The 27,500-nt window shown below is 42.2% G+C and overlaps 1 protein-coding gene across 1 annotated transcript in view; it reads right to left on the bottom strand.

Annotated features, from left to right (window-relative positions):
* LOC134465202 (ribonuclease inhibitor-like) overlaps nt 1–14,976 on the bottom strand; it is a 17,473-nt gene extending 2,497 nt beyond the window's left edge. Inside the window, exons 1-3 of the mRNA XM_063218745.1 lie at nt 13,389–14,976; nt 10,052–10,225; nt 1,582–1,755 (exon numbers count right to left, since the gene is read on the bottom strand). Coding sequence (XP_063074815.1) covers nt 1,582–1,755; nt 10,052–10,225; nt 13,389–13,402 — 362 coding nt within the window. The 5' untranslated portion in view covers nt 13,403–14,976. The remainder of the gene's footprint in view (nt 1–1,581; nt 1,756–10,051; nt 10,226–13,388) is intronic.
* Between the last annotated feature and the right edge of the window lie 12,524 nt (nt 14,977–27,500).

The following is a 27,500-nucleotide window of genomic DNA, read 5'->3' as shown; positions in this document are numbered from 1 at the left end:
TGAGAAAAACCACAGGCAAAGAAAAGGGGCAAAAATCCCAATATTGTCCAAAAGTGAGGAAAAGCTCACGTGGCAGAATCTCACAGCTCAAAAACTCAAAAGAACTCGTGTAGCACAAAAAGTCAAAACGCACTTCCAAAAAGTAGAAAAAAAATTCAGAAAAATACGAGGCAAAAGTCCAGAAAATACTTTCAAAAGGCACAGACAAAACTCACGTGGCGCAATGAGGCATAGAACAGGAAAACTTGGCAAGGCATGAACCTGATCAGAGCAGAGAACCATTCGGAGTTGTAGGCAAAAATCTTGCAATGACAATAGCCCTTGGCTGGGTTTTAAAGCAGAGTCTGATGAGTTAAATGGAAGCAGCTGTAGCCAGGCCATGGTTGGTGATTGGCTTCTGGCGATGTGGTGAAGTTCAGAACATGGCCACCAGATGGCAGCAGTACAGGGAGAAAGTTGGCTAGTGTACGCAAGGCAAGTCACTGCATATCGAACTGCAGGGCAGGTCAGGGCTGGGTTGTGACAAGATCCATTTTCTATTTTTACTGCCCTGCACAAGACCAATAATAAACAGGACTTAAGGATTACTATAATCGGGCCGCAAGCCCGCTTAATTATTTGTATGGCCAGTGTAAAATTGACAATAAAGCCGACTTGACTTGAGACTGTAAAGGAGTTTCTCCAAACGCCAAGTGAGGCAGGTGGCAAGTTGTTCCGACGCACTATCCAAGGTTTTAAGCACGCGCAGAGAGTTTAATAAAAGAGATTTTGCTGCTTTATTCAAGTGGTCCGGTTGACTTATCAAAATCAAATTGCTGTTCCAAATAAACCAATATATAGCAATTTGTCCAAAGTAAGTTTGGACTTTGCCATCTTTACCATCCTACCTGTCAAACACACAGTGAGTGGCCTAAAAAACCCAAATATGGCTCCTACACAGGCCAGACTTAGCTCACATTTCTGCATAACTGTAATCAAGACTTGTTAGCTGTAAAAGTAGAATTTCTAGTGTTTCCATGATGACTATAACAGTGTTTAGTCTGATGCATCACACACTCTTTGTCTCTTTGCTTACCACAAGTACTGCAGTTTACAATCTGGCATCCTGAGTAGAGTAGAGAGCTGCTTCACTCCAGAGTCTCCAAGTGTATTATCATTCAGATGGAGACTTGTTAGATGTGAGGGGTTTGATGCTAGAGCTGAACTCAGAGCAGCACAGCCCTCTTCTGTTATACTGCAGGACTCCAGCCTGGGGGGGGGGGGGGGGTAGAGAGTCAGAGAGTAAGAGACAGAGAAACCAGGACACTGGACATTTTGGAGTCATGCAGAAACAAGCCACCCTGCACACAAACAGTTCAGCCTCCTGCCCTCTGGAAAGAGGTACAGGTGCCTCCACATACACCAGAGCATGGTACTGTCCCGCCGCACTGCTACTGCACGTGTGTGTATTTTATGATGTACACTCGCCCTACTACTACATGGCCATAACTGGGGAATGCTGATTTCTGTTCTTATGACACACATACGTAGAGGCACAGGTTCTGTATTACAAGTTACGTATACTGATCAAACTCAACTAACTTGAGTGTCTCGATTCTGCAGTGTGAGTCCTCCAGTAGAGCGCAGAACTGCTTCACTCCGGAGTCTCCTGGTATCTTCCCCTCCAGATCCAGCTCTGTCAGCAGTAAAGGGTTTTCATGTAGAATTGAAGTCAGATAGGCACAGGCCTGTTCAGCAGCATCGCTCTTCAACAACCTACAGAAACAACAGAAGAATCACTAATTTCACACACTTCTAATCACACACTAATGTTACTCACCAACGCTCCAAACACACATGCGTATTCACAGGGCTACATACGAAGACAAATCAAACATATTGCACACAAATGCATATATACACATATTGTACAGACATTATGATAGATTGAACATGTTAAACAGCTGTGCATGTATTATAGTGTATACACTATAGTGGGTAGTGTAATACTGTACAATACACAATATAGAAATATAATCTAAAAAACAAAAGTCCAGAACGTCTTAAGAGGTAGAAGGTGATCTGATAAGGTGCCTTGTGGTAAACAAAAGAAAGCTGGAGTTGTATAGATTATGTATTCTGTTTAAATACTGTATTGGACGTGTCCTGCGGGAAGACTATGCAGTGCTGTGGAGTCCCACTAATGCTACTCACCAACCATCCAAACACAGGCGCACACGTACACAGGGCCACATACAAAGACAAATCAAACAGGCACACAAGTTCATATATAGTATATGCCCTTATTGTACAGACATTATGATAGATCGAACATGTTACACAGCTGTGCATGTAATCCAAAAGTGCCTTAACACTAGAACTACCACGGAGGGGTCAATTGACCTTTTTACCTAAAAGCCCCACAAGGGGGTCATTTGACCCTTTGGACCCCCTGCGGACACTCCTTTTGTTGTGGAAATGTGGCTGTTAGCAGCTCACAGCTGTCACTTGAGACACAGAGTGTGTGTGTGTGTGTGGATCATTTCCAATGCCTGTTGAGTGCTGTATCTCTGCATCTTCGTTCCTTGGAGAGGAGCTTCTTTCACCACAACATTTTTGAGGGAAATTAAGCAGTAGTCCACATGAACTGGTATTTATCCATCTAACAATTGCCAGGTTGCATTCACATGAGTCGTTATGGTCACATGGCATGGGAGATTCACACGTTACAGTTTTTCGATTGGTTTGGCTAATTTCTCGAAACTGAGATGACATTCTCAAAACAACACGGACAAATCCCCAAACCAACTTGCAATTTCCCAAAACAGAATGGCATTTTTCATTGCTTTCATCAGATATCATAAGGGTTGGAGCAGGCGTCACCCAACAGTTTTTTTCTTCCTTTTAAGGGTGCTGACCAAAATATTGTAAGACTGAAAAATGAAAAAAGGTCGCACCATGCATAGGTTTCTTTTTATTTACACAGACGCGTGAACGCGTCTGTGTAAATAAAAAGAAACCTATGCATGGTGCGACCTTTTTTCATTTTTCATCAGATATCAAATGCTTTGTACATGTCTCAAATGTTTAGTACATCTCTGCAGATGGATATGTACAAATACCCTTCAGTTGACACATTCAGCATACATTCAGCACATTTTCCAAATAAATTCACCTTGCTTATCTAAACGAATTAGACAATTCTCAGTCTAATGGTTGCCCTCTCCAAAACACGTCAGCATTATTTCATTGTGTAAGTCATCATATGCAAAGTGGTCTACGTAGTTCCCAAAACTGTCAAGGACATCATATTTTAAGAATTTCATTACATAGTAAATTCATGACAGTGTTCAACAGGTCAGATGGTATTGTAACTTTACTAGTTAGTAGAAAATAATTTTACAACCGTGTATACTACAGTTTCCATGTTATTTGGCTAATTTCATGACATTTTTTCAAACGACATTCTGTTTTGAACAATTGCTAGTTGCTTTGGCATTTGTCCATGTTATCTCTGTTTTGAGAAATGAGCCAAACCCATGAGAAACCTGTGATATATGGGCATTACTTTCTGTATATGAATTTACAGTAAAGAAAGTTACTGATAAATGTCCTTGGTAAATTATCTGTGTTGTCAAACTTCAATAGTTTCACTCACTTTTCATTTTTATACATAGTCGAAATCTGTTAGCTGAACGTAGATAAAACACCTAACCATTTTGACTGGCAGTGCTTACACAATGGCAAAGGGATGTATTTTGTATTTTGAGGGTACTGATGATATATGTGGGGAAGAAATTTAGTTTTGACACATGGGTAAACTGTTTTTGTGGTGATATGAGCGAGTGATGAGGATCCATGTAGTTATGCTGAACCATCCAGTTTATTTTGACAGAAGGACTAAATGAATGCAAATGAGCCAAAGCAATTGAGAAGGATCTATGCCATTTTGATGGTACTGACTATTTATATGTCAGACGGTTTAGTGCTGATGCAAGAATGAGGTGTTTTGGCAGGTATATGACATTTTGCTAGTTATCTGAACTGTTGTGCAGAAGTGTAAGAATGTTTGTCCAAATGACCCAATGGTTATAGGAATGTCATCTCAGTTTCAAGAAATGAGCCAAAACAATCGAGAAAAACTGTAATTCAACCATTATCTGGTTGCAGTCATATGATTCGTCATGATCACATGGGACATTCACACGTTCGTTCATTGATGACTTATATGAAGAAAATGTGCTGACATGTTTTCAGGACAACTATTACACTGAAAATCAACCAATTGGGATAGATCAGCAAGGTACATTCAGTTGAAAATTCTACTAAATGTAAGCTGATTGTGTTAACTGTAGGATACTTGTACATAACCATTTGCAAGGATGTACTAAATGATTGAGACATGTACAAAAGCATTTGAAATTTGATGAAAGCAATGATAAATGCCATTCTGTTGTGAGGAACTGCAAATTAGTTTTGGGATTTGTCCATGTTTTGAGAATGACATCTCAGTTTCAAGAAATGAGCCAAACCAATGGAGAAAACCGGTAACAAACTGTCCGCCAAACTGTGCTATCTGTCTTTATTGCTGATATCTTCATGCAAGTTGCTATTTACCTGTGGTGACTGATTTTGGAGGCTGACAGCCCTTGGGAAGAAGCTGTCTGTCCCTCTGTCTTGGCTGTTAGCACTGTAAGGTGTGACCCCCTCACCCCTCACCCCACACACGGCCCCTAACAGCCTCATTACCATAACAAAATGAGTGATTAGTGTATTAGGTAAAAGCCACCGGGTCAAATGACCCCTCTCTGGTACTTCTAGGTAGGCAGAAAAATCCTGGTAGTTCTAGTGTTAAGTGCCTTAAGGTAGTCAAATAGATTAGAGTGACCAACATTGCTGTCCAGTATTATAATATAGGCTAGTGCATAATTTAATTCAGTGCAATACATAATATAGAAATAAAGTATACCGTAATTTTAAATATTGTACAGACATTATGCTACATCAAACATGTTACACAGCTGTGCATGTAACCAAACATAATGCAAGAGTGCCTTAAGGTATTCAAATAAGCTAACCAGTATTATAGTGTAGCCTAGTGCATAGTGCAATACATTATAATATGCAGTATAGAAATACAGCTTAATTAAAAAAAAATAGCCCTAAAGGTCTTAAGAGGTAGAAGGTGATCTGATGTGATAAGGTGCCATGTGGTAAATAAAATGAATACTGTATTGAAAGTGTCCTGAGGGAAGATTATCCAGTGCTGTGGAAGTCCCTTAGTGCAGTGATCATCCTGGACGGGGCATTTGGGAGGTTTGGGTCTAGCTGTCTCCACAAGGTTAGAAGGGGATTGGCAGGGGGATCATGCACTTCAGTCCTCTATGATGTGTGTCATTTAACAACGGTATGACCTTGGGGACAAATGACCTCTGTAACCTGCCTGTCCTGTAGGAGATGGACTGGCAGGGGGATCGTGCACTTCAGTCCTCTATGTCTGTAGCTAATCAGACCCCTCTGATTGATGATTGTGTGCATGGAGTGGCTGGCCTTGTCCAGACTGATGATGGTGGTGTGCATGGAGTGACTGGTCTTGACCAGACTGATGATGGTGGTGTGCATGGAGTGTCTGGCCTTGTCCAGACTGATGATGATGATGTGCATGGCGTGACTGGCCTTGACCAGACTGATGATGATTGTGTGCATGGAGTGGCTGGCCTTGTCCAGAATGATGATGGTGGTGTGCATGGAGTGGCTGGCCTTGACCAGAATGGAGTGTAGTCTGCTGAGACTTCTATTCTGTAGTGAGAGTCTCCAGTTCCATGTCCACCACAGACCCTTCCTCATATCATATTATCACTGAACCAGTCATCTAGTCTCTCTCTAATGCTAGATGGGCAAGAGTCTGTATCTGATTAGACTCTTCTGGATGATGAAGATAATGGCTGGAGTGTAGTCTGCTCATGGTCCTACTCTGGGCTGCTGTAGTGAGAGTCTCCAGTTCCATGCCCACCACAGACCCTGCCTTCCCCACCTAACCACTCATCTAGTCTCTCTCTAATGCTACCACCTCATCAAACTACAGAATAGACCAACACACTGCCATACCAGATTAACATACACTACTACTAATTGCCACACTGTCTGACATTTATTTGAGGCATTATTTCGATGCTATAATGGCTAAAACAAAGGTTTTCTGTAGAACTACTTCCTTCCGCCACAAGAAGCTTCTTTTCATAACTTTCTGGCAAACTGCCGTTGCTTATTCTAAATTGAAGGTTGCTACGGCCAAGACACCGTTGATAGTTCTATCGCATTCGGTTGTCAAGTCAAGAGCCAGTCGTTAATTCTATCGCATTTGGTTGTCAAGTCGGTCGCCTCAATGTTCTACCCATTCGATATATGGGCGCGTCTGACTTGCCCACTAGACCATGCTACAGTTGGCATGATTCCTACACATGTACAGATCTCAATAGATTAAAAAAATACCCCGCGCATCTTGGCGACAAACTGCCTCACCTCGCCATTAACTTCATCAAAACAGGCACCTCGTCAATATGCTCTCCTCCCATAGGAAACTCCCCTTGATTTATTTTCCACTGCGTTCCCATAGTTAAGCCTATTGATCCGAAAATATCCCATACTTTTCACAAGTTACGCTACTCTCTCAACTGATAAACGCTACAACCGCAGGAAACATCTCCTCTCGTGGGGAAGAAACGCCCATGTGAAACGGGCGTCCCTTTGCGCAGGGAATCTCTCTCTCTCTCTCTCTCTCTCTCTCTCTCTCTCTCTCTCTCTCTCTCTCTCTCTCTCTCTCTCTCTAGGCCTATCACAAAGTTGACAGAGTGATGGTCAGTTGGGAGAAATAAACATGTTTCAAATTTGATTAGGTCTACTAAGATTTGCTCCAGATTCACTATACATTGCTGGTGTTTCCAGACGCGCGGTGCCACATGTGTCACTTCAGCGCGTAATGCTTGCAACTTTTTTGTGTGTAATTTATGAACGTGCGTGCCTTGGCGCATTGATACACTGGAGTTATGCGGTCAGAAAAGTGACCTAATAGTGGGACTACTTCAGGTGTGCATATATAGACAGTTAATCAATACCCAATTTAGCGCGTCATAATGGGAGATTCCAGACTGCCGTGGTATAAATGCAGATACACCTTCCCAGGCAGTCCAGATATCCAGCGTCTCTCTTTCTAAAGCTACCACCACATCAAACCACAGCCTAGAACAACACGCTGGCCACAATATCAATGCATACACCTCCCCAAACTTTATCTCACATTTCCAGACCCATGAACATATAGCCCTTAACACCCATACTGTCCTCCCTTGATTTCTTCCTCATTACAGTGGACAGAACAATAGACATGATTAATAAACAGGGATAGAGAGGAAAGGATGTCACAGGAGTCATACATTTCATCTCATAGGCACAATCTCAGAAAGCCTTTAGTCTTGCCTACTGTAATACCACACAGAAGCACTCCTGCATTTTCCCCTCTCCTCAACCCCTGCATTACCCATATGGAAAATATATATAAAATTAATACACATTCCTTATGAAAAGAACGTGTTCAGAAATTGTAAGAACTTACCACTGTCTTATTGGTAAATCCTTGTAAAATATTGTATAAAAAATATAAATGTCATGTATGAAAGTGGCCCCTTCAGTGATATCTCATACAAAGTATTAAGTAAAACTATTATAAATACAGTACAAATTATACAAATAATGTGTACATTTTTTGTGTGAAATGTATGTGTATATATATATATATATATATATATATCATATAAGTGTTCTACTGTATGATGGCCTTCAATGTTTTTTGAATGATATTAAAGCAAAGTGATACCTCACTCATTAAAGGGGGCAGCCCCCAGTGGCTCCCCAAGGGAGCAGCGTGGTAGGACAGCACCATGCTCAGGGTACCTGAGTCATGGAGGAGGATGGGGCAGAGCACCAGGGGTGCATTTCTCAAAACCATAGTTGCTAACTATGTTAGCTACTTTGTTGTTTGGAATGCAATTTTCCATTGACAACAACCCAGGTTGCTAACTGGCAAACAACTACACTTTTGAGAAACGCACCTCAGTGTAGTCATAGCCTGAGTCGTTAAGGAATTACATCTTACAGAGCCTTCCATGTTGCTGCTCCTATTCTTTGGAACAATCTGCCCGACCACATCCAGAATGCCCCTTCACTGGCCATGTTTAAGCAACACCTTAAGACAGTGTTTCCCAACCAGGGGTACGTGTACCACTAGGAGTACGCGAGCACACCTCAGGGGGTACTTGGAAAAATGTAATAATAGCAAATATATTGAGTATAGTCACATTGGGATAGAGGAACAGAGCATGTGTGAGGGCGAGGGGGTACTCATCATATGACAAAATGGTTTAGGGGTACGTAGGACAAAAAAGGTTGGGAAACACTGCCTTAAGACACATCTCTTCCTGGAGGCTTATGGCTGTTAGTTTCACAGGCACTTTCACTTACATGCATTCACACACACGCTCACACACTGACGCACACACACACTCACACTTTCCAACACAACACTCTGTGAAGCGTCCTTGGGTGCTTTGAAAGGCGCTATATAAAACGAAAGTATTATTATTATTATTATCTGACATTTGCATGGATACTCTATGAAGGACTGTCATCATATACAACTTTAGCAGTTGCCAGAACTTTGCATGTTTCATTTGACATATTTCTAACAAAAAACTGTGTTGTAAGAACTTTGTCTGTTATTTGTATGTATGAGGGACTGGCATCATATAAAGGTTTAGCAGTTGCCAAAATTGTACATGTTTCATTTTACACTTATCTACCAAAAAATAAAAAATAAATCTCTGTCATATAAAATCTTTCATAATTCATATAAAACTTGTACATCAAATTAACAAATGGCAAGATGACAAGTGTAACCAAATGCAAAGGGTAAAACAGAAAATACAAAGACTGATGGTGACATCTAGTGGCCAGATAAATGAACAACAAAGAAAAAATGTCCATAGAACCTGACAATGATTAAGTAGGGATAGAGAGGAAAGGATGTCCCAGGAGTCATACATTTAATCTCATAAGCACAATCTCAGAAAGCTTTTAGTCTTGCCTACTGTAATACCGCACAGAAGCACTCCAGCGCTTTTCCTCTGCTTTTTTCCTCAGGTGCCACCAGGGGCCGCACCTGAGCGCCCAATCTCTGTGTGACTATCTATGACTTATGAATCCTGGTCCTAACCTACGTTGACCTTATGACTCTACATTCTCTGTCTATCTCTTCTTCCTCTGCCTTCCTGCTTTTTCTGCCTCTCCTCTATACCTCTCCTTTTAAATCTATCTCTAACAATGTTTTTTTTCCCATTTGTTAAGCACTTTGAGTTACATGCCTTGTATGACACAGTGCTATACAAATACAATTATTATTATTATTTATCTCTGCATAATCACCTTCAAATGGGCCAACAAACCCCTGTGGCAACCAATCATGACACATTCCCCATCTGTCACAATTTATTTTATTGTGACACATGACAGTTGATGTAGATGCAACAATTTGTCTCCCACATCTCCAGTGGTATTCCCTGCAAATGGAAATAGAGACAAAAACTTCTGCTGCACTGGACCGAGAATGACTGCATCAAGATCTCGCTGCTGTTTGCATATTCAGCCTCAAAGCCTTTAATATTCTGTGTTCACACCTCTGTGGGGACATCAGTTTATGAAGCAAAATTAAATTGGAAACGGAATGTAGTTCATTTTTTGAAGTTAAATAAAGTATGGTCATGGCCTGCGATGGAACTATCAGAAAAAAAACCTTGCCTGTGTCAAAACTTATTTACTAACCCCTGACAGAGGCTTCAAACATCACATCCAACATCAAAACACAGCTCACAATAAAATGTCCCCCAATGTGGGCAATGACCTTTCACAGAAAGGTGCAAAACAAGAACTACACAGACACATTTCAGATAGCCATATTCAGTTTCAAAACTTCAAAATCTCAGACACTTGCATCGGGAGATGCTTTACGGCATTATCTTACCTCAGGGTCTGAAGTTTACAGGCAGGATCCTGCTGTAATTCTAAAAGCAGCTTTACTTCAGAGTCTCCAGGGTCGTTTCCTCTCAGGTCCAGTTCCTCCAGATGTGAAGGGTTTGATTTGAGAGCTGAGGCGAGAGCAGCATATCCTACTCCTGTTATGCCACAGTCTGCCAGTCTGAGCAGAAGGGGGGGGGGATAGAGAGAATGATTGACAGAGAGAAAGCAAGATAAAATATAATTAGTTCACAACATTCACACAAATACACTGCTGTGGTACCGTAAAAACCATTGTACAATAACATACAGATTTGATTAATTTTATTTGGATCAAGACGAGCAAAAAGTACCAAACAGTATGCAAGATATTAACATTACAGAAGATTACTGATTTACACACTCATACCACTACTGTTATTAATAAAGCAGTCAACATTCAAGGACCCCTACCCATATTTCCATGTTACATACAGTATATGATAGCTGAAATTGAAAATTTGCAAATCTCCCTTTGCAGTTCCCCCTTTTCACAGTACTGTGTAGAAAGTGTGTGTGTGTGTGTGTGTGTGTGTGTGTGTGTGTGTGTGTGTGTGTGTGTGTGTGTGTGTGTGTGTGTGTGTGTGTGTGTGTGTGTGTGTGTGTGTGTGTGTGTGTGTGTGTGTGTGTGTGTGTGTGGGGCCAGGCCTGGGACAAAGTCATCTGAAAGGGCCCCGTAACCCAATACATACAATGTCATGAGGACCCGATTCTGGGAACCCTCTTTCTCAGGGCCCAGGACAACTGTTCCCTTTGTCCCCCCTGTCGGCACCCCTGTGTGTGTGTGTGTGTGTGTGTGTGTGTGTGTGTGTGTGTGTGTGTGTGTGTGTGTGTGTGTGTGTGTGTGTGTGTGTGTGTGTGTGTGTGTGTGTGTGTGTGTGTGTGTGTGTGTGTGTGTGTGTACTGCATGTACTGTATGATGTGATTTTGTTCTCTGCACTTCTCCTGCAGCTGGCGAGCTACAAAGATCATGTCCATGGTGCTTCTGTTTGGACGGAATCCGCTTTGTGACTCAGGAAGAGTGTTTTCTGACAGGGGGGCGAGTCTATTGGCCAACACCCTGGCTAAAGCCTTCCCTACCGTGGAGAGGAGGGAAATGCCTCGATAGTTACCGCATTCAGTCTTGTCACCCTTCTTGAAAAGGGAGATCACTAGGGCATCCCTCAATTGTGCTGGTATTTCCTCTTTTTTCCATATTTTGACAAGCAGGGTGTGGATGTGTTCAAGAAGGACAGGCCCGCCTTCTTTCAGAACCTCAGCTGGTATACCATCAGCCCCAGGAGACTTGTTGTTCTTCATCTTCCTGATGGCATCCCGTACCTCACTCAAACTGGGTGGTTCTGCCATACTTTCAAAGATGGGCAGTTGAGGAAGTTGGTCCAGTGCCTCAAAGTCAGGGGTAGTGTCCCTATTCAGAAGCTCTTCATAGTGCTCCTTCCACCTGTGCATTATAGCCTCTTTATCCTTCATCAAATAGAGTCCATCCTTAGAGCGAAGGGGGGTTAGGCAACGATGGCTGGGTCCATATACAGCTCTTGTGGCTTCAAAAAAGCCTCTGGTGTCCCCAGTGTCAGCAAGCTGTTGGATTTCCAGGGCCTTTTGTGTCCACCATTGGTTCTTGAGTACCCTGACCCTTGATTGAACAGCTGCTTTCGCTTTAGCATGGGCTTCTCTTTTAACATTGCAGTTGATGTCATTTTGCCATGTTGTGAAAGTTTTCCGCTTGATGTTGATAAGGTGCTGGATTTCTGTGTCATTTTCATCATACCAGTCTTTCATCAACCTCTATACATGGCCTTCATAGACCTCACTAAAGCCTTCGATTCTGTTAACCGCCAAGCCTTATGGCAGGTCCTGGCAAAAATTGGCTGCCCTAATAAATTCATTCGAGTTTTGAGGCTGCTACATGACATTATGTCTGCCACTGTACTGACTGGCTTTGGAGATGAAACCGAACCATTCCGAGTTGACACAGGAGTTAAACAGGGATGTGTTATTGCACCATCACTGTTCTCCATTTTCATTGCCAGCATCCTCCATCTTACAGGGAATCAGCTGCCACAGGGAGTCAAAATTGTGTACAGGGCTGAGGAACTTCTGAACATCAACCGATTCAGGGCCAAAGGTCAAACCACCACCGTACCCATCACAGAGCTGCAGTATGCAGACGACAATGCCATTGTAGCCCTCTCAGAAGATGACCTACAGTGCAGCTTGACTGCTTTTGCTAAATCCTACAAACAGCTTGGTCTGGCCATAAACATCAAGAAGACTCAAATCCTCTTCCAGCCATTACCGGACTGCATCACTCCCCCAAACATCTATATTGAAAATACCAAATTGGGAAAATGTAGACCACTTCCCATATCTTGGCAGCCTTCTATCATCTAAAGCCACCATTGATGATGAGATACACCACCGCCTTAGTTGCACCAGCGCAGCATACTCGCGACTTAAGAAAAGGGTGTTTGAAAACCGTGATCTTCAGTCAAAGACTAAAATCCTGGTCTACAAAGCGATACTGCTCCCCACTCTCCTTTATGGGTCAGAAACCTGGACCACATATAGTAGACACCTGAAATCACTGGAAGCCTTCCATCAAAGACATCTACGGAGAATCCTCAGGATAACCTGGGAGGATTATCGAACAAATACCAGTGTCCTGGAGGAGGCTGGCATCCCTACCATCACTGCCATCATTGCACAACACCAACTTAGATGGACTGGCCATGTCATTCGAATGCAAGACTCTCGACTACCCAAACAAGTCCTGTACTCACAGCTTCTCCAAGGGAAACGTGCCCCAGGAGGTCAAAAGAAAAGGTACAAAGACAACATCAAGGACAACATCAGGAAGTGCCATATACCCCTTAACACCTGGGAGACTACAGTGAGGAACAGACCTGCCTGGAGAAAAGTGGTTAGAGAGGGGGCTGCACAATACAACAGGGATCTCCACAGTGCTGCAGAGCAGAAACGCAAACGGAAGAAAGAGATCACCTCCACCAACAAAGTTCCACCAAAACCCATAACTACCCCTGCCCACCCATGCCCACATTGCCCCAAAGTATGTGGGTCCAGGATTGGCCTCTTCGCCCATCTGAAGACCCACAAGGACCAAGAAGGAGGACAGACATACTCGACCACGAGTGTCCGCCGATGATGATGATGATGATGTGAATACATCACTGCACTACTGTATCGTCATACCAGCTGAATGCTGATTTCTGTTCTTATGTCACACATACTGTAAAGAACATATTTTCTTAATTACATGTTATCCTGATCAAACCCAAACAACTAACTTGAGTGTCTCCATTCTGCAGTGTGAGTCCTCCAGTAGAGCGCAGAACTGCTTCACTCCGGAGTCTCCTGGTATCTTTCCACTCAGATCCAGCTGTGTCAGCAGTAAAGGGTTTTCATGTAGAACTGAAGTCAGATAGGCAGAGGACTGTTCAGCAGCATCGCTCTTCAACAACCTATAGAAACAACAGAAGAATCACTAATTTCACACACTTCCACACTAATGCTTTTCACCAACCCTCCAAACACACATGCGTATGAACTGGGCTACATACGAAGACAAATTAAACATATTGCACACAAATGCATATATACACATATTGTACAGACATTATGATAGATTGAACATGTTACACAGCTGTGCATGTATTATAGTGTATACGCTATAGTGGGTAGTGTAATACTGTACAATACACAATATAGAAATATAATTTAAAAACCAAAAGTCCAAAACGTCTTAAGAGGTAGAAGGTGATCTGATGTGATAAGGCGCCTTGTGGTAAACAAAAGAAAGTTGGAGTTATATAGACTCTATATTCTGTATAAATATTGTGTTGGATGTGTCCTGCGGGAAGACTATGCAGTGCTATGGGAGTCCCTTAGTGCAGTGATCATCCTGGATGGGGCATTTGGGAGGTTTGGGTCTAGCTGCCTCCACAAGGTTAGAAGGGGATTGGCAGGGGGGTCATGCACTTCAGTCCTCTATGATGTGTGGCATTAAACAACTGTACGACCTTGGGGACAAATGACCTCTGTAACCTGCCTGTCCTGTAGGAGATGGACTGGCAGGGGGATCATGCACTTCAAGTCCTCTATGTCTGTAGCTAATCAGACCCCTCTGATTGATGATGGTGTGCATGGAGTGGCTGGCCTTGACCAGACTGATGATGGTGGTGTGCATGGAGTGGCTGGCCTTGTTCAGAATGGAGTGCAGTCTGCTCAGGGTTCTACCCTGTAGTGAGAGTCTCCAGTTCCATGCCCACCACAGACCCTGCCTTCCTCACCTCACCAGTCATCTAGTCTCTCTCTAATGCTACCACCTCATCAAGAAGATGGACTAGTCTGTATCTGATTAGACTCTTCTGGTTGATGAAGATGGTGGCTGGAGTGTAGTCTGTTCAGGGTTCTACTCTGGGCTGCTGCAGTGAGAGTCTCCAGTTCCATGCCCACCACAGACCCTGCCTTCCTCACCTCTCCAGTCATCAAGTCTCTCTCTAATGCTACCACCTCATCTACACTACAGCATAGAACAACACACTGCCATAACAGATTAACATACAACACTACTACTACTAATATCCCTTCTCCAATATCCCACATTCCCAGCTGTATACACCATGTCCTAATGTCATGATACACATTAAGAAATGCATACATAGAACAACACACTGGCCACAATATAAATGCAGATACACCTTCTCAGGCTGTCCAGATATCTAGCGTCTCTCTCTCTAATGCTACCACCCCATCAAACCACAGCACAGAACAACACACTGGCCAGTATATCAATGCATACACCTCCCCAAGCTGTATCTCACATTTCCAGACCCATGAACATATAGCCCTTAACACCCATACCGTCCTCCCTTGATTTCTTCCTTATCACAGTGGACAGAACAATAGACATGATTAATAAACAGGGATAGAGAGGAAAGGATGTCACAGGAGTCATACATTTCATCTCATAGGCACAATCTCAGAAAGCCTTTAGTCTTGCCTACTGTAATACCACACAGAAGCACTCCTGCATTTTCCCCTCTCCTCAACCCCTGCATTACCCATACGGAAAATATATATGTATATAAAATGCATACACATTCCTTATGAAAAGAACGTGTTGAGAACTTGTAAGAACTTACCACTGTCTTAATGGTAAATCCTTGTAAAATATTGTATAAAAAATATAAATGTCATGTATGAAAGTGGCCCCTTCAGTGATATCTCATACAAAGTACAAACCCCAACTCCGGTGAAGTTGGGACGTTTGGTAAACTGAGAATAAAATCAAAATGCTATCATTTTCAAAACATTCAATACATTCCTTAGATGGGGAATAGTGAAAAGACAACATATCAAGAGTTAAAACAGAGAAAAAATAATGTTTTAGGGGACATATGTACTCTTTTCTAATTTGATTACTGCAACATGTCTCAAATAAGTTGGGACGGGGATCCGTGAAATGTTATAAACATCCAAATAAGAAAATACAACAAGGAAGAACGTTTCAAAATGAACTGTACTGATGAACAATTTGAGTGTCCAAGTATAAGACAATCACGGAGAGGCTGAGTCACTCACAATTAAAGATACAAAGGGAACAATTACCATAGTTATTACATAAAGTTTTGAATTTCACTGATTTACCATGATTGAGTGTATATATGACATATTTTTTGTCATTAAACAGACACATTAACATATAGCAATAAACACGCATACTTCCACCCTTGAGTTCTTCCTTATGTGCAATAGACATGATTAATAAACAGGGATAGAGAGGAAAGGGTGTCACAGGAGTCATACATTTCATCTCATAGGCACAATCTCAGAAAGCGTTTAGTCTTGCCTACTGTAATTCCGCACAGAAGCACTCCAGCGCTTTTCCTCTGCTTTATCTCTGCATGATCACCTTCAAATGGGCCAACAAACCCCTGTGGCAACCAATCATGACACGTCCCCCGTTTGTCACGATTAATTTTATTGACAGTTTATGTAGTTTGTGTTAAACTTCGTCTTTTTTCGCACACCTCAGCTGGCAGGTGCGTCCGAGATGGCACCATGGGTCACTCAGCAATAACTTATAGAAACTCCTGCACACTGACCATTTCGCTGTTCTTTCTTTAATAAACAACGTTTCGGTACTAGTCAAGTCAAGTCAAGTCAAGTCAAGTCAAGTAGATTTTATTGTCAATTTCTTTACATGCACTGGTCATACAAAGAATTTGAAATTACATTTCTTGCTTTCCCATATAGACATAGACTAATCTAGGTAAGGACATAGACAGTATAGACATAGACAGTACTTATACATGGACTTAAGACAGTATGGACATAGACAGTGCTCATACAGACATTTAAAGTGCAAGACTGGACAACAGAAGACTTGTAGAGGACATACATTAAGAGGTATTGTTGTGCTTTTGTGCTTTTCCTAAAAAGTCCTTTATAGCGTTCTGACATAGTAATAGTAGCATTTTTAAGAAAAATAAATATTAAAAAGGTCTGTCAAGTACACCAGCAGCAGTGTGTGTGTGTGTGTGTGTGTGTGTGTGTGTGTGTGTGTGTGTGTGTGTGTGTGTGTGTGTGTGTGTGTGTGTGTGTGTGTGTGTGTGTGTGTGTGTGTATGTGTGTGTGTGTGTTTAGTGCAGGTAGAAGGTGCGGTGTGCGTCTGTGTGTGTGTGTTCGTGTGTCTGTGTGTATGTGTGTGTGTGTGTGTGTGTGTGTGTGTGTGTGTGTGTGTTTAGTGCAGAAAGTGCAGTGTGCTTGTGTGTGTGTGTGTGTGTGTGTGTGTGTGTGTGTGTGTGTGTGTGTGTGTGTGTGTGTGTGTGTGTGTGTGTGTGTGTGTGTGTGTGTGTGTGTGTGCGCGCGCATGTTTTGAGTTAGTGCAGGTTGAAAGTTCAGTCACAAATATAGTAGTGCAGGTGGAATGTTCAGTCGCAGATATGGTGGTGGGGGATGAGGGGGGGGTGGGGGGGGGGGTGTCAGTGGCCTTGCTGGCTAGAGGCTGACAGTGGAGGGAGAGTGGGTTGAGTGTTCAGCATCTTGATCGCTTGGTGCATTGTGCTGCTCGCCAGCCTGGTGGTACGGGAACAGAGGCGCCTGTACCTCTTTCCAGAGGGCAGGAGGCTGAACAGTTTGTGTGCAGGGTGGCTTGTGTCTTTGATGATCATCAGTGCTTTCTGGGTGAGGCGTGTGGTGTAAATGTCCTGCAGGGAGGGGAGTGGTACTCCAATGATCTTCTTCGCTGTGTTCACAACACGCTGGAGTGTCTTCCTGTTTTTCTCCGTGCAGCTTCCTCCCCACACTGTGATGCAGTTGGACACGACACTCTCTATGGTTCCTCTGTAGAATGTTGTCATGATGGAGGGTGTAGCACTTGCCTTCTTTAGTTTGCGCAGGAAGTAGAGACGCTGATGGGCCTTCTTCACCAGTGATGTAGTGTTGGTGGTCCAAGAGAGGTCGTCGCTGATGTGCACTCCAAGGAACTTGGTGCTGCTCACTCTCTCCACAGCATCGCCGTCGATGGTCAGTGGTGGCAGTTGTTTTTGGACCCTTTGAAAGTTGACAACAATCTCCTTGGTCTTGTTGACATTCAGCAGGAGGTTGTTGTCTTTGCACCATCTGGCCAGCAGGTCTACTTCTTCTCTGTAGTGAGTCTCATCACCCTTGGTGATGAGGCCCACCAGTGTTGTATCATCCGCAAACTTCACTAGATGGTTAGTGCTGTGGGTCGTTGTGCAGTCGTGTGTCAGCAGCGTGAACAGCAGGGGGCTGAGAGCACAACCTTGCGGAGCCCCCGTGCTCAGGGTCAGGGTGCTTGAGGTGTTATTCCCTACCCGTACTGCTTGTGGTCTTTGCATCAGGAAGTCCAGCAGCCTGTTGCAGAGGGAGGTGCTGAAACCTAGTTTGTCCAGTTTTCTGATGAGTTGTTGTGGTATTATGGTATTGAATGCGGAACTGAAGTCAATGAACAGCATTCTCACATATGAGTCTTTATTGTCCAAGTGGGTGAGGGCTGGATGGAGGGCAGAGCAAATTGCATCCTCCGTGGATCGCTTGGCTCGGTATGCGAACTGGTAGGGGTCCAGGGTGGGGGGTAGGGTGGCTTTGATGTGTGACAGGACTAGCCGTTCGAAGCACTTCATGATTATGGGCGTCAGTGCTACAGGACGGTAGTCATTGAAGCATGATGGTGATGATTTCTTCGGCACAATTATGATGGTAGCAGCTTTGAAAAGTGATGGGATGACTGCTTGCTCCAGAGAGATGTTAAAGATGTCTGTGAAGACATCCTTCAGCTCTTCTGCACAATCCTTCAACACTCGGCCAGGTATGTTGTCTGGGCCAGCTGCTTTGCGTGGGTTGATGGTGGCCAGTGTCCTCTTCACACTGGCAGAGGACAGGTAAAGGGGTTGATCATGGGGGGGGGAGGGAGAGTTTTCTGTGGGTGAGTGTCATTTTGTGCTTCAAAACGGGCAAAGAAACTGTTCAGGTCGTTTAGCAGAGAGGTGTTGTTGTCACAGCTTCGTGGTGCAGGCTTATAGTCCGTGATGGCCTGTATGCCCTGCCACAGGCTCTGTGCATCTCTGCTGTCTTTGAAGTGTGTTGTTATTTTGTCTGAGTATTCCTTTTTTGCTTTCCTGATGCCCTGGGACAGGTTTGCCCTTGCTGTTTTTAGGTCAGCTACGTCTCCTGCTCTGAAGGCTTTGTCTCTGGCCCTCAGCAGTCGGTGAACGTCTCCTGTGAACCATGGCTTCTGGTTGGCCCTGGTGGTGATGTGTTTTATTTCTGTAACATCATCGATGCATTTTGTGATGTAGGAGGTCACGGTGTCTGTGTACTCCTCAATGTCAATGTGATTGCTGTAGGTGGCAGCTGTTTTGAAAATGTCCCAATCTGTGGTTTCAAAGCAGTCCTGTAATCGTGAGATGGCCCCCTCAGGCCATTTTCTCACCTCCTTCTGAACTGGTTTGGTGAGTTTTGCCCTTTGTCTGTAAGCTGTTCACTGTTGTTCACTGATGCCCCAATGCAGCTCGTTCAGTGCCTCGCTTCTGACGCTGTTGTTGTTGCTGGGTGCGAGGTAGACGGCGACTAATAGGATAGCGGATATTTCTCTGGGTAAATAGAAGGGTCGGCACTTGATGATCATGAACTCCACTCGTGGAGAGCAGTGCCTCTGTACTACCGTAGCATTATTGCACCAAGCATCATGTGTGTAGACACATATTCCTCTGTTGGAACTGTATTTTATCCTTTAGTAGAGCAAACATGTTGCCTTGGCACAAATGTGCCTTTTCGCATTCAAGAATTCCTGTTCAAGGCTAAGCGGAGGACTACTGGACTGTGCGAGGACTTTATCTGTACCAGAACGATGGAATGCCCAAACACAACAGAGTTGCATCTCCACATGGCAGGCCAAGGCCTGTGTGTTTGTGTGTGTGTGTGTGTGTGTGTGTGTGTGAATGAACAAATCTCTATCTGGGTGATTGCGCCCCCCTCCGTAGCGGGTAGAGATATTAAATGTAATCAGGGACAATCCTTCAATAAATATGGCTTGGAGCTATTAAAGCGTTTAGAACGACTGGGGAAAATTGTAGCTGACGGTTCTCCCCACTCGCTCTCCAAGCCGGCTTGAAACTTAATTAATGATTCTCTGTTGTCTATTTATTTCAGGTGTTTTATATTACAAATGTTATGGGTTTGAACCTAACATCCTCCCCCTCGTTTTTTCTCTGCAAGGGCTCTGTCCGCTCGGTGGCACGTTAGTTGTTCCAGTCGGGTATGCCGTCGTTCAGCCATGATTCTGTGAACACCGTCACGCAGCAGCTCCTCACGGTTTTGTTCGCTGATCTTAGTAGCCGTATGTCATCCATCTTATTGTCCAGAGATCTGACGTTTGGCAAGAGAATTGATGGTATTGCTGGACGAGTTGGGTTGGCTGCAAGCCGTGTCTCGACGCCACCTCGTTTGCCCCTTTTCCTAATTCTGGAGCATCGCTTTCGGCGTCCCCATGTAGGCGAGGCAGACGGGTCCGATGTAGTCCTATGCCGCCGCAGAATTCCTAGTTCTTCCAGCGTCTTCGTTGGTACATCCAATACATTGCTTAAGTTGTCCATTCTTATCTGCAACAGCTGTTGCCGACTGTACGTGCGTTCCGACATAGTTTCCGACGATAGACATTTCGAGAGACACATTTTAACACAAATAAACACTGAAAGTTGGGAAAGCAAGGAGCTGCTGCAAACTACGTGCGCCGCGTCCTTAGACCTTCATCAGACCTAGACCTTCATCAGACAATCTCTTTCATTCATCTCAACACAGGCTTTTTCAAAACTTGGTTGACAGATAGCGGACCAATCAGGTCCAACGTTAGGATCACGTCACTCATTCACAGAAAGACGCAACCACAGTGGTGGGAGCTTTAACTAGGCTATAGTGTACATGAACACTGTTAGAGCATTGCACAGAAGATGAGAGAACAAAAAACAAAAAAAATAATAAAATAAACATTTTCATATTTTTTTCTTCTTGGCTACATGTGGAGAATGTTGAGGAAAAGATGTAAATGAACCCAACATAACATTTAGATTAAATTTGTCATTTAGTCCTTTTGGTGCTAGAGTCTGTAAGGTAAAAATCGTAAAAGAACGTGCGCGTCTTGAAAGTATTATTGCATTGCGCGCATCCTCCGCAACGGTAGTTCCCCGTCGGTAATGGACTTTGAAGTCTCTGAGATGTTCTTCAGGGCCTGTATCTCGGGAAGTCAGCGTGAAAAGGTAGATCTCTGAGGTTCTTTTCTCTCTTATATACGAAAAGGGGCATGTCTGTCATAAGATGGGCGAGTTCTGGATCAGATTATAGAATGCGGCAATATTTTTTAAAAGTTGGGCATATGGTGTGTGACAATGGAGAGAAGGATGTAACACAAGTCACTGAAAATTTATTTTCTGTTTTTTTGCTTTCCTTCAGCAGGGCAGCGCGAGGTTTATTTAGAGCCGTGTTATAGGCCTTTTCTACTCAATGTATTGGATGCCCCCGTTGTACGAAACGGTCTTTCATGTCATTTGCTTTGTCTATGTAATCCTCAGTTGTTTCACATATTCTCCTGAGGCGAAAAAATTGACTTTTGGGTAGCCCTCGTTTAAGGGGGGTTGTCAAAAACAATGGCTCCTTGTCGACAACATTGTACAGAAAAGAAACGGACAAGAATACACTACTGTTGGCGAGTAGTTTTCACCCCACAACAAGCCTGTGTTGAGATGAATGAAAGAGATTGCCTGATGAAGGTCTAGTACCGAAACGTTGTTTATTAAAGAAAGAACAGCGAAATGGTCAGTGTGCAGGAGTTAAAGTTATATGTAGTTTGTGTACCACATACCACACCACAACCAGAGGTAATCCCTGCAAATGGAAATAGAGACAAGAACTTCTGCTGCTCTGGACCAAGAGTGACTGCATCAAGATCTTGCTGCTGTTTACCTATTCCGCCTCCAAGCCTTTAACACTAGAACTACCAGGATTTTTCTGCCTACCTAGAAGTACCAGAGAGGGGTCATTTGACCCGGTGGCTTTTACCTAATACACTAATCACTCATTTTGTTATGGTAATGAGGCTGTTAGGGGCCGTGTGTGGGGTGAGGGGTGAGGGGGTCACACCTTACAGTGCTAACAGCCAAGACAAACAGGGACAGACAGCTTCTTCCCAAGGGCTGTCAGCCTCCAAAATCACCACAGGTAAATAGCAACTTGCATGAAGATATCAGCAATAAAGACAGATAGCACAGTTTGGCGGACAGTTTGTTACCGTTTTTCTCCATTGGTTTGGCTCATTTCTTGAAACTGAGATGTCATTCTCAAAACATGGACAAATTCCAAAACTAATTTGCAGTTCCTCACAACAGAATGGCATTTATCATTGCTTTCATCAAATTTCAAATGCTTTTGTACATGTCTCAATCATTTAGTACATCCTTGCAATTGGCTATGTACAAGTATCCTACAGTTAACACAATCAGCTTACATTTAGTAGAATTTTCAACTGAATGTACCTTGCTGATCTATCCCAATTGGTTGATTCTCAGTGTAATGGTTGTCCTGAAAACATGTCAGCACATTTTCTTCATATACTGTAAGTCATCAATGAACTTGTGAATGTCCCATGTGATCATGACGTATCATATGACTGCAACCAGATAATGGTTGAATTACAGTTTTTCTCGATTGGTTTGGCTCATTTCTTGAAACTGAGATGACATTCCTATAACCATTGGGTCATTTGGCCAAACATTCCTACACTTCTGCACACCAGTTCAGATAACTAGCAAAATGTCATATACCTCCCAAAACACCTCATTCTTGCATCAGCACTAAACCGTCTGACATAATAGTCAGCCTGCCAAGCACCAAAATTATATGTTTGATGGCATTTTCTGTTAAAAGTTGGCAACCATGCCAGAAGTTATCAGCATGGGCTAAGGTTTCAGAATCACCTGGTTGCCAACACGGAACTTGACCTTTAAGGTCAAATATGAAGGTCAAAAGGTCAACCACGGTCAAATAACAGTGTTATTTAGTTAAAAATTGTTAAAAAGATGTTAAAAGTGGGCAACCATGCCAGAAGTCATCAGCATGGACCAAGGATTCAGAATCAACTTGTTGCCAACACGGAACTTGACCTTTAGGGTCAAATTTAAAGGTCAAAAGGTCAAAAACAATGTATTTTCTGGTTAGTCTATTTTGGGAACTGTATATTCATGGAATTCTTTTTCAAATGTAAGCAACCATGCTAGATGGTATCAGCATGGACTAAGGTTTCAGAATCACCTGGTTGCTAACATGGAACTTGACCTTTAAGGTAAAATTTGAATGTCAAAAACAATGCATTTTCTGGTTTGCCTTTTTTTGGAGGGGGCCTTCATATTCATGGAATTCTTTTTTTAAAAGTTGACAATCATGCTAGAAGTTATCAGCATGGACTAAGGTTTCATGGCCCATGGTTGCCAGCATGGAACCTGACCTTTAAGGTCAAATTTGAAGGTCAAAAGGTCAACCGGGTTTTAAAAGAGAAAAAAAGAGTTTTGGTTTTTTTGTGATGTGCTTTCATAAAATACAAGTTGTTTGCATTATGTATTGAATAATTAGTACCTGGAGGAGATATTTCATATTATTTAAATCATTTTAGGTGTGAAAGTATTGGAACAAATAATTGTAAAGAAAATAAAACACTGCTTTGATGAGGTTTCTCCCGAAGCGGACAGCACTGTCAAAAGTTGCATTTGGGGTTTTCTGACAGTGGACGGTGGAAGTGGTCGTGAGAGTCACACTTCACCTACTGTAAGTATCAGATGACTCTGGACAGTGATGAATTAACCTATTAATTCTACGTAGAGCCCCTTTAAACCCAAGTCTTCAGTGAACAACAAAAACAAGGAAATTTGCCTTTCTGATCCAATACTTTAGGGGACTGTATATTTAGAAGTTATATAGTCTTTATTATTAGGGTATGAGTGAAAGTGATTATTGCAAATTGTCAATAACAAGAATGTAATTGATCATATTGTTTCTTTACTTCAATAATAATTAAAACAATAACTAAAATTCAAATGTGATGTCAGTACATACTGGATATTTATGTATTTAAATGAGCTATTGTTGCTGTTATTACAAAAAGGTTGTGTCATCCAGATCATGTTCTATCCCTACGGCGTTTAAACATTCTACATTTTAATCACATGCAGGTATACAGGGCTGTCCATTCCTCAGGAAACTGCAGGCATGTATTGCCCACTTGGTTCTACAACCACATCTTATCAGTCCTAAGCTACTATGTGGAACTGGAGGTTTCCTTTACCACACAGCCATCAAGTGTTGGTCTACAACTTTCCAACCACCTGTCTCCTCAGTGTCTTTGTTAATATGTACTTTGTCAGACTGCAGCCATACATTTGTCTGCTGATTTACTTATGCAAGATGCAATCCATATGCATCACTTGGTGGTAGCATATCTATTGCCTTTTTTTCTTCTGAAAATAGTCGATCAATACCCAAAGATAAGCATGGTGCTTTATACAGGTGACACAAAAACTCAAGCCTGGGAAATTGCAACAGAACATTCTACAGTAGTCATGAGAACATCAAGAGAAGTGTGCAATATTTGCTCTACTCTTACTGTAGGTTATTTCCTAACCATGATATGACATAGCAAATCAGCAAGTATCCTTCATTGCTATAACCATTTGAAACACATCAGAAATAACTGAAGTCATTATTTTTTCTATGGAAAGAAGCAAATTCACTGGTGAGCCAAGGCATATCCCATTTCATACCAGCAGCTTAATGTGCTTCACAAAGAAGAATAAAGTAATTGAGATGACCAGAATGAAAATTTAAAAAATACAAGTTTAAGTAAATTTTATGGTAATGAGCTATGATGAATGTCTAAGGATGACAGGCCAGAGCCCCACCATGATAAGACATATCAAACATTAAATTATAGGCCTAATAATTATTCTATATACAGTACCATGCAAACAACTATTTTATGAAAGCACATCACCAAAAAACTGATTTTTTATTGATCTCAGTTGACCTTTTGACCTTCAAATTTGATCTTAGAGGTCAAGTTCCATATGGTAACCAGGTGATTCTGAAACCTTAGTCCATGCTGATACGTTCTAGCATGGTTGCCAACTTTTTAAAACAATAATTCCATGGATATAAAGATCACCAAAAAAGACTAACCAGAAAATACATTGTTTTTGACCTTCATATTTGACCTTAAAGGTCAATTCCCTCTTGGCAACCAGGTGATTCTGAAACCTTAGCCCATGCTGATAACTTCTAGCATGGTTACTAACTTTTGAAAAAGATTTCCATGAACACAGTCCCCCAAAAAGTCAAACCTTAAAATACATAGTGTTTGACCTTTTTAACCTTCAAATTTGACCCTAAAGCTCAAATTCCGTGTTGGCAACAAGTTGATTCTGAATCCTTAGTCCATGCTGATGACTTCTGGCATGGTTGCCCACTTTTAACATCTTTTTAAACAATTTTTAACTAAATAACATATTGGTACTGTTATTTGACCGTGTTTGACCTTTTGACCTTCATATTTGACCCTAAAGGTCAAGTTCCATGTTGGCAACCAGGTGATTCTGAAACCTTAGCCCATGCTGATAACTTCTGGCATGGTTGCCAACTTCTGAAAAAGAATTCCATGAATATACAGTTCCCAACAAAGACTAGCAAGAAAATACCCTGTTTTTGACCTTTTGGCCTTCAAATTTGACCCTAAAGGTCAAGTTCAGTGTTGGCAACAAGTTGATTCTGAATCCTTAGTCCGTGCTGATGGCTTCCGGCATGGTTGCCCACTTTTAACAACTTTGTTAATAATTTTTAACTAAATAACACTGTTATTTGACCGTGGTTGACCTCTTGACCTTCATATTTGACCTTAAAGGTCAAGTTCCGTGTTGGCAACCAGGTGATTCTGAAACCTTAGCCCATGCTGATAACTTCTGGCATGGTTGCCAACTTTTAACAGAAAATGCCATCAAACATATAATTTTGGTGCTTGGCAGGCTGACTATATATGTGAGACGGTTTAGTGCTGATGCAAGAATGAGGTGTTTTGGGAGGTATATGACATTTTGCTAGTTATCTGAACTGGTGTGCAGAAGTGTAGGAATGTTTGGCCAAATGACCCAATGATTATATATGCCATCAAAAGTTTATTTAAGCATCTTAGCTGCTGATGGCAGGCTGACTAAATAGTCAGTACCATCAAAATGGCATAGATCCTTCTCAATTGCTTTGGCTCATTTGCATTCATTTAGTCCTTCTGTCAAAATAAACTGGATGGTTCAGCATAACTACATGGATCCTCATCACTCGCTCATATCACCACAAAAACAGTTTACCCATGTGTCAAAACTAAATTTCTTCCACACATATATCATCAGTATCCTCAAAATACATTGTCCCTTTGCCATTGTGTAAGCACTGCCAGTCAAAATGGTTAGGTGTTTTATCTACGTTCAGCTAACAGATTTCGACTATGTATAAAAATGAAAAAGTGAGTGAAACTATTGAAGTTTGACAACACAGATAATTTACCAAGGACATTTATCAGTAACTTTCTTTACTGTAAATTCATATACAGAAAGTAATGCCCATATATCACAGGTTTCTCATGGGTTTGGCTCATTTCTCAAAACAGAGATAACATGGACAAATGCCAAAGCAACTACAATTGTTCAAAACAGAATGTCGTTTGAAAAAATGTCATGAAATTAGCCAAATAACATGGAAACTGTAGTATACACGGTTGTAAAATTATTTTCTACTAACTAGTAAAGTTACAATACCATCTGACCTGTTGAACACTGTCATGAATTTACTATGTAATGAAATTCTTAAAATATGATGTCCTTGACAGTTTTGGGAACTGCGTAGACCACTTTGCATATGATGACTTACACAATGAAATAATGCTGACGTGTTTTGGAGAGGGCAACCATTAGACTGAGAATTGTCTAATTCATTTAGATAAGCAAGGTGAATTTATTTGGAAAAATGTGCTGAATGTATGCTGAATGTGTCAACTGAAGGGTATTTGTACATATCCATCTGCAGAGATGTACTAAACATTTGAGACATGTACAAAGCATTTGATATCTGATGAAAGCAATGAAAAATGCCATTCTGTTTTGGGAAATTGCAAGTTGCTTTGGGGTTTTGTCCGTGTGTTGTTTTGAGAATGTCATCTCAGTTTCGAGAAATTAGCCAAACCAATCGAGAAAAACTGTAACGTGTGAATCTCCATGCCATGTGACCATAACGACTCATGTGAATGCAACCTGGCAATTGTTAGATGGATAAATACCAGTGCATGTGGACTACTGCTTCATTTCCCTCAAGAATTTTGTGGTGAAAGAAGCTCCTCTCCAAGGAACGAAGATGCAGAGATACAGCACTCAACAGGCATTGGAAATGATCCACACACACACACACACACTCACACTCTGTGTCTCAAGTGACAGCTGTGAGCTGCTAACAGCCACATTTCCACAACAAAAGGAGTGTCCGCAGGGGGTCCAAAGGGTCAAATGACCCCCTTGTGGGGCTTTTAGGTAAAAAGGTCAATTGACCCCTCCGTGGTAGTTCTAGTGTTAACATTCTGTGTTCACACCTCTGTGGGGACATCAGTTTATGAAGCAAAATTAAAGGAATAGGTCGGTATTTTGCATTTGGGACCTTAATTATGGTGTATCATACACTGAGCTACCCACCTGTGTCACTTTTGTTTGATTTGAAGCCTTCCGTGAGATTTTGGGTTTGGGCGATATCCACAAACCACCATACAACGGGAGTCAGCGGGGCACAGACTTTAAAAA

The sequence above is a fragment of the Engraulis encrasicolus genome, chromosome 2 (genome assembly GCF_034702125.1).
Source record: "Engraulis encrasicolus isolate BLACKSEA-1 chromosome 2, IST_EnEncr_1.0, whole genome shotgun sequence".
Classification (NCBI taxonomy): Eukaryota; Metazoa; Chordata; class Actinopteri; order Clupeiformes; family Engraulidae; genus Engraulis; species Engraulis encrasicolus.
This window is presented reverse-complemented; position numbering and strand designations above follow the sequence as displayed.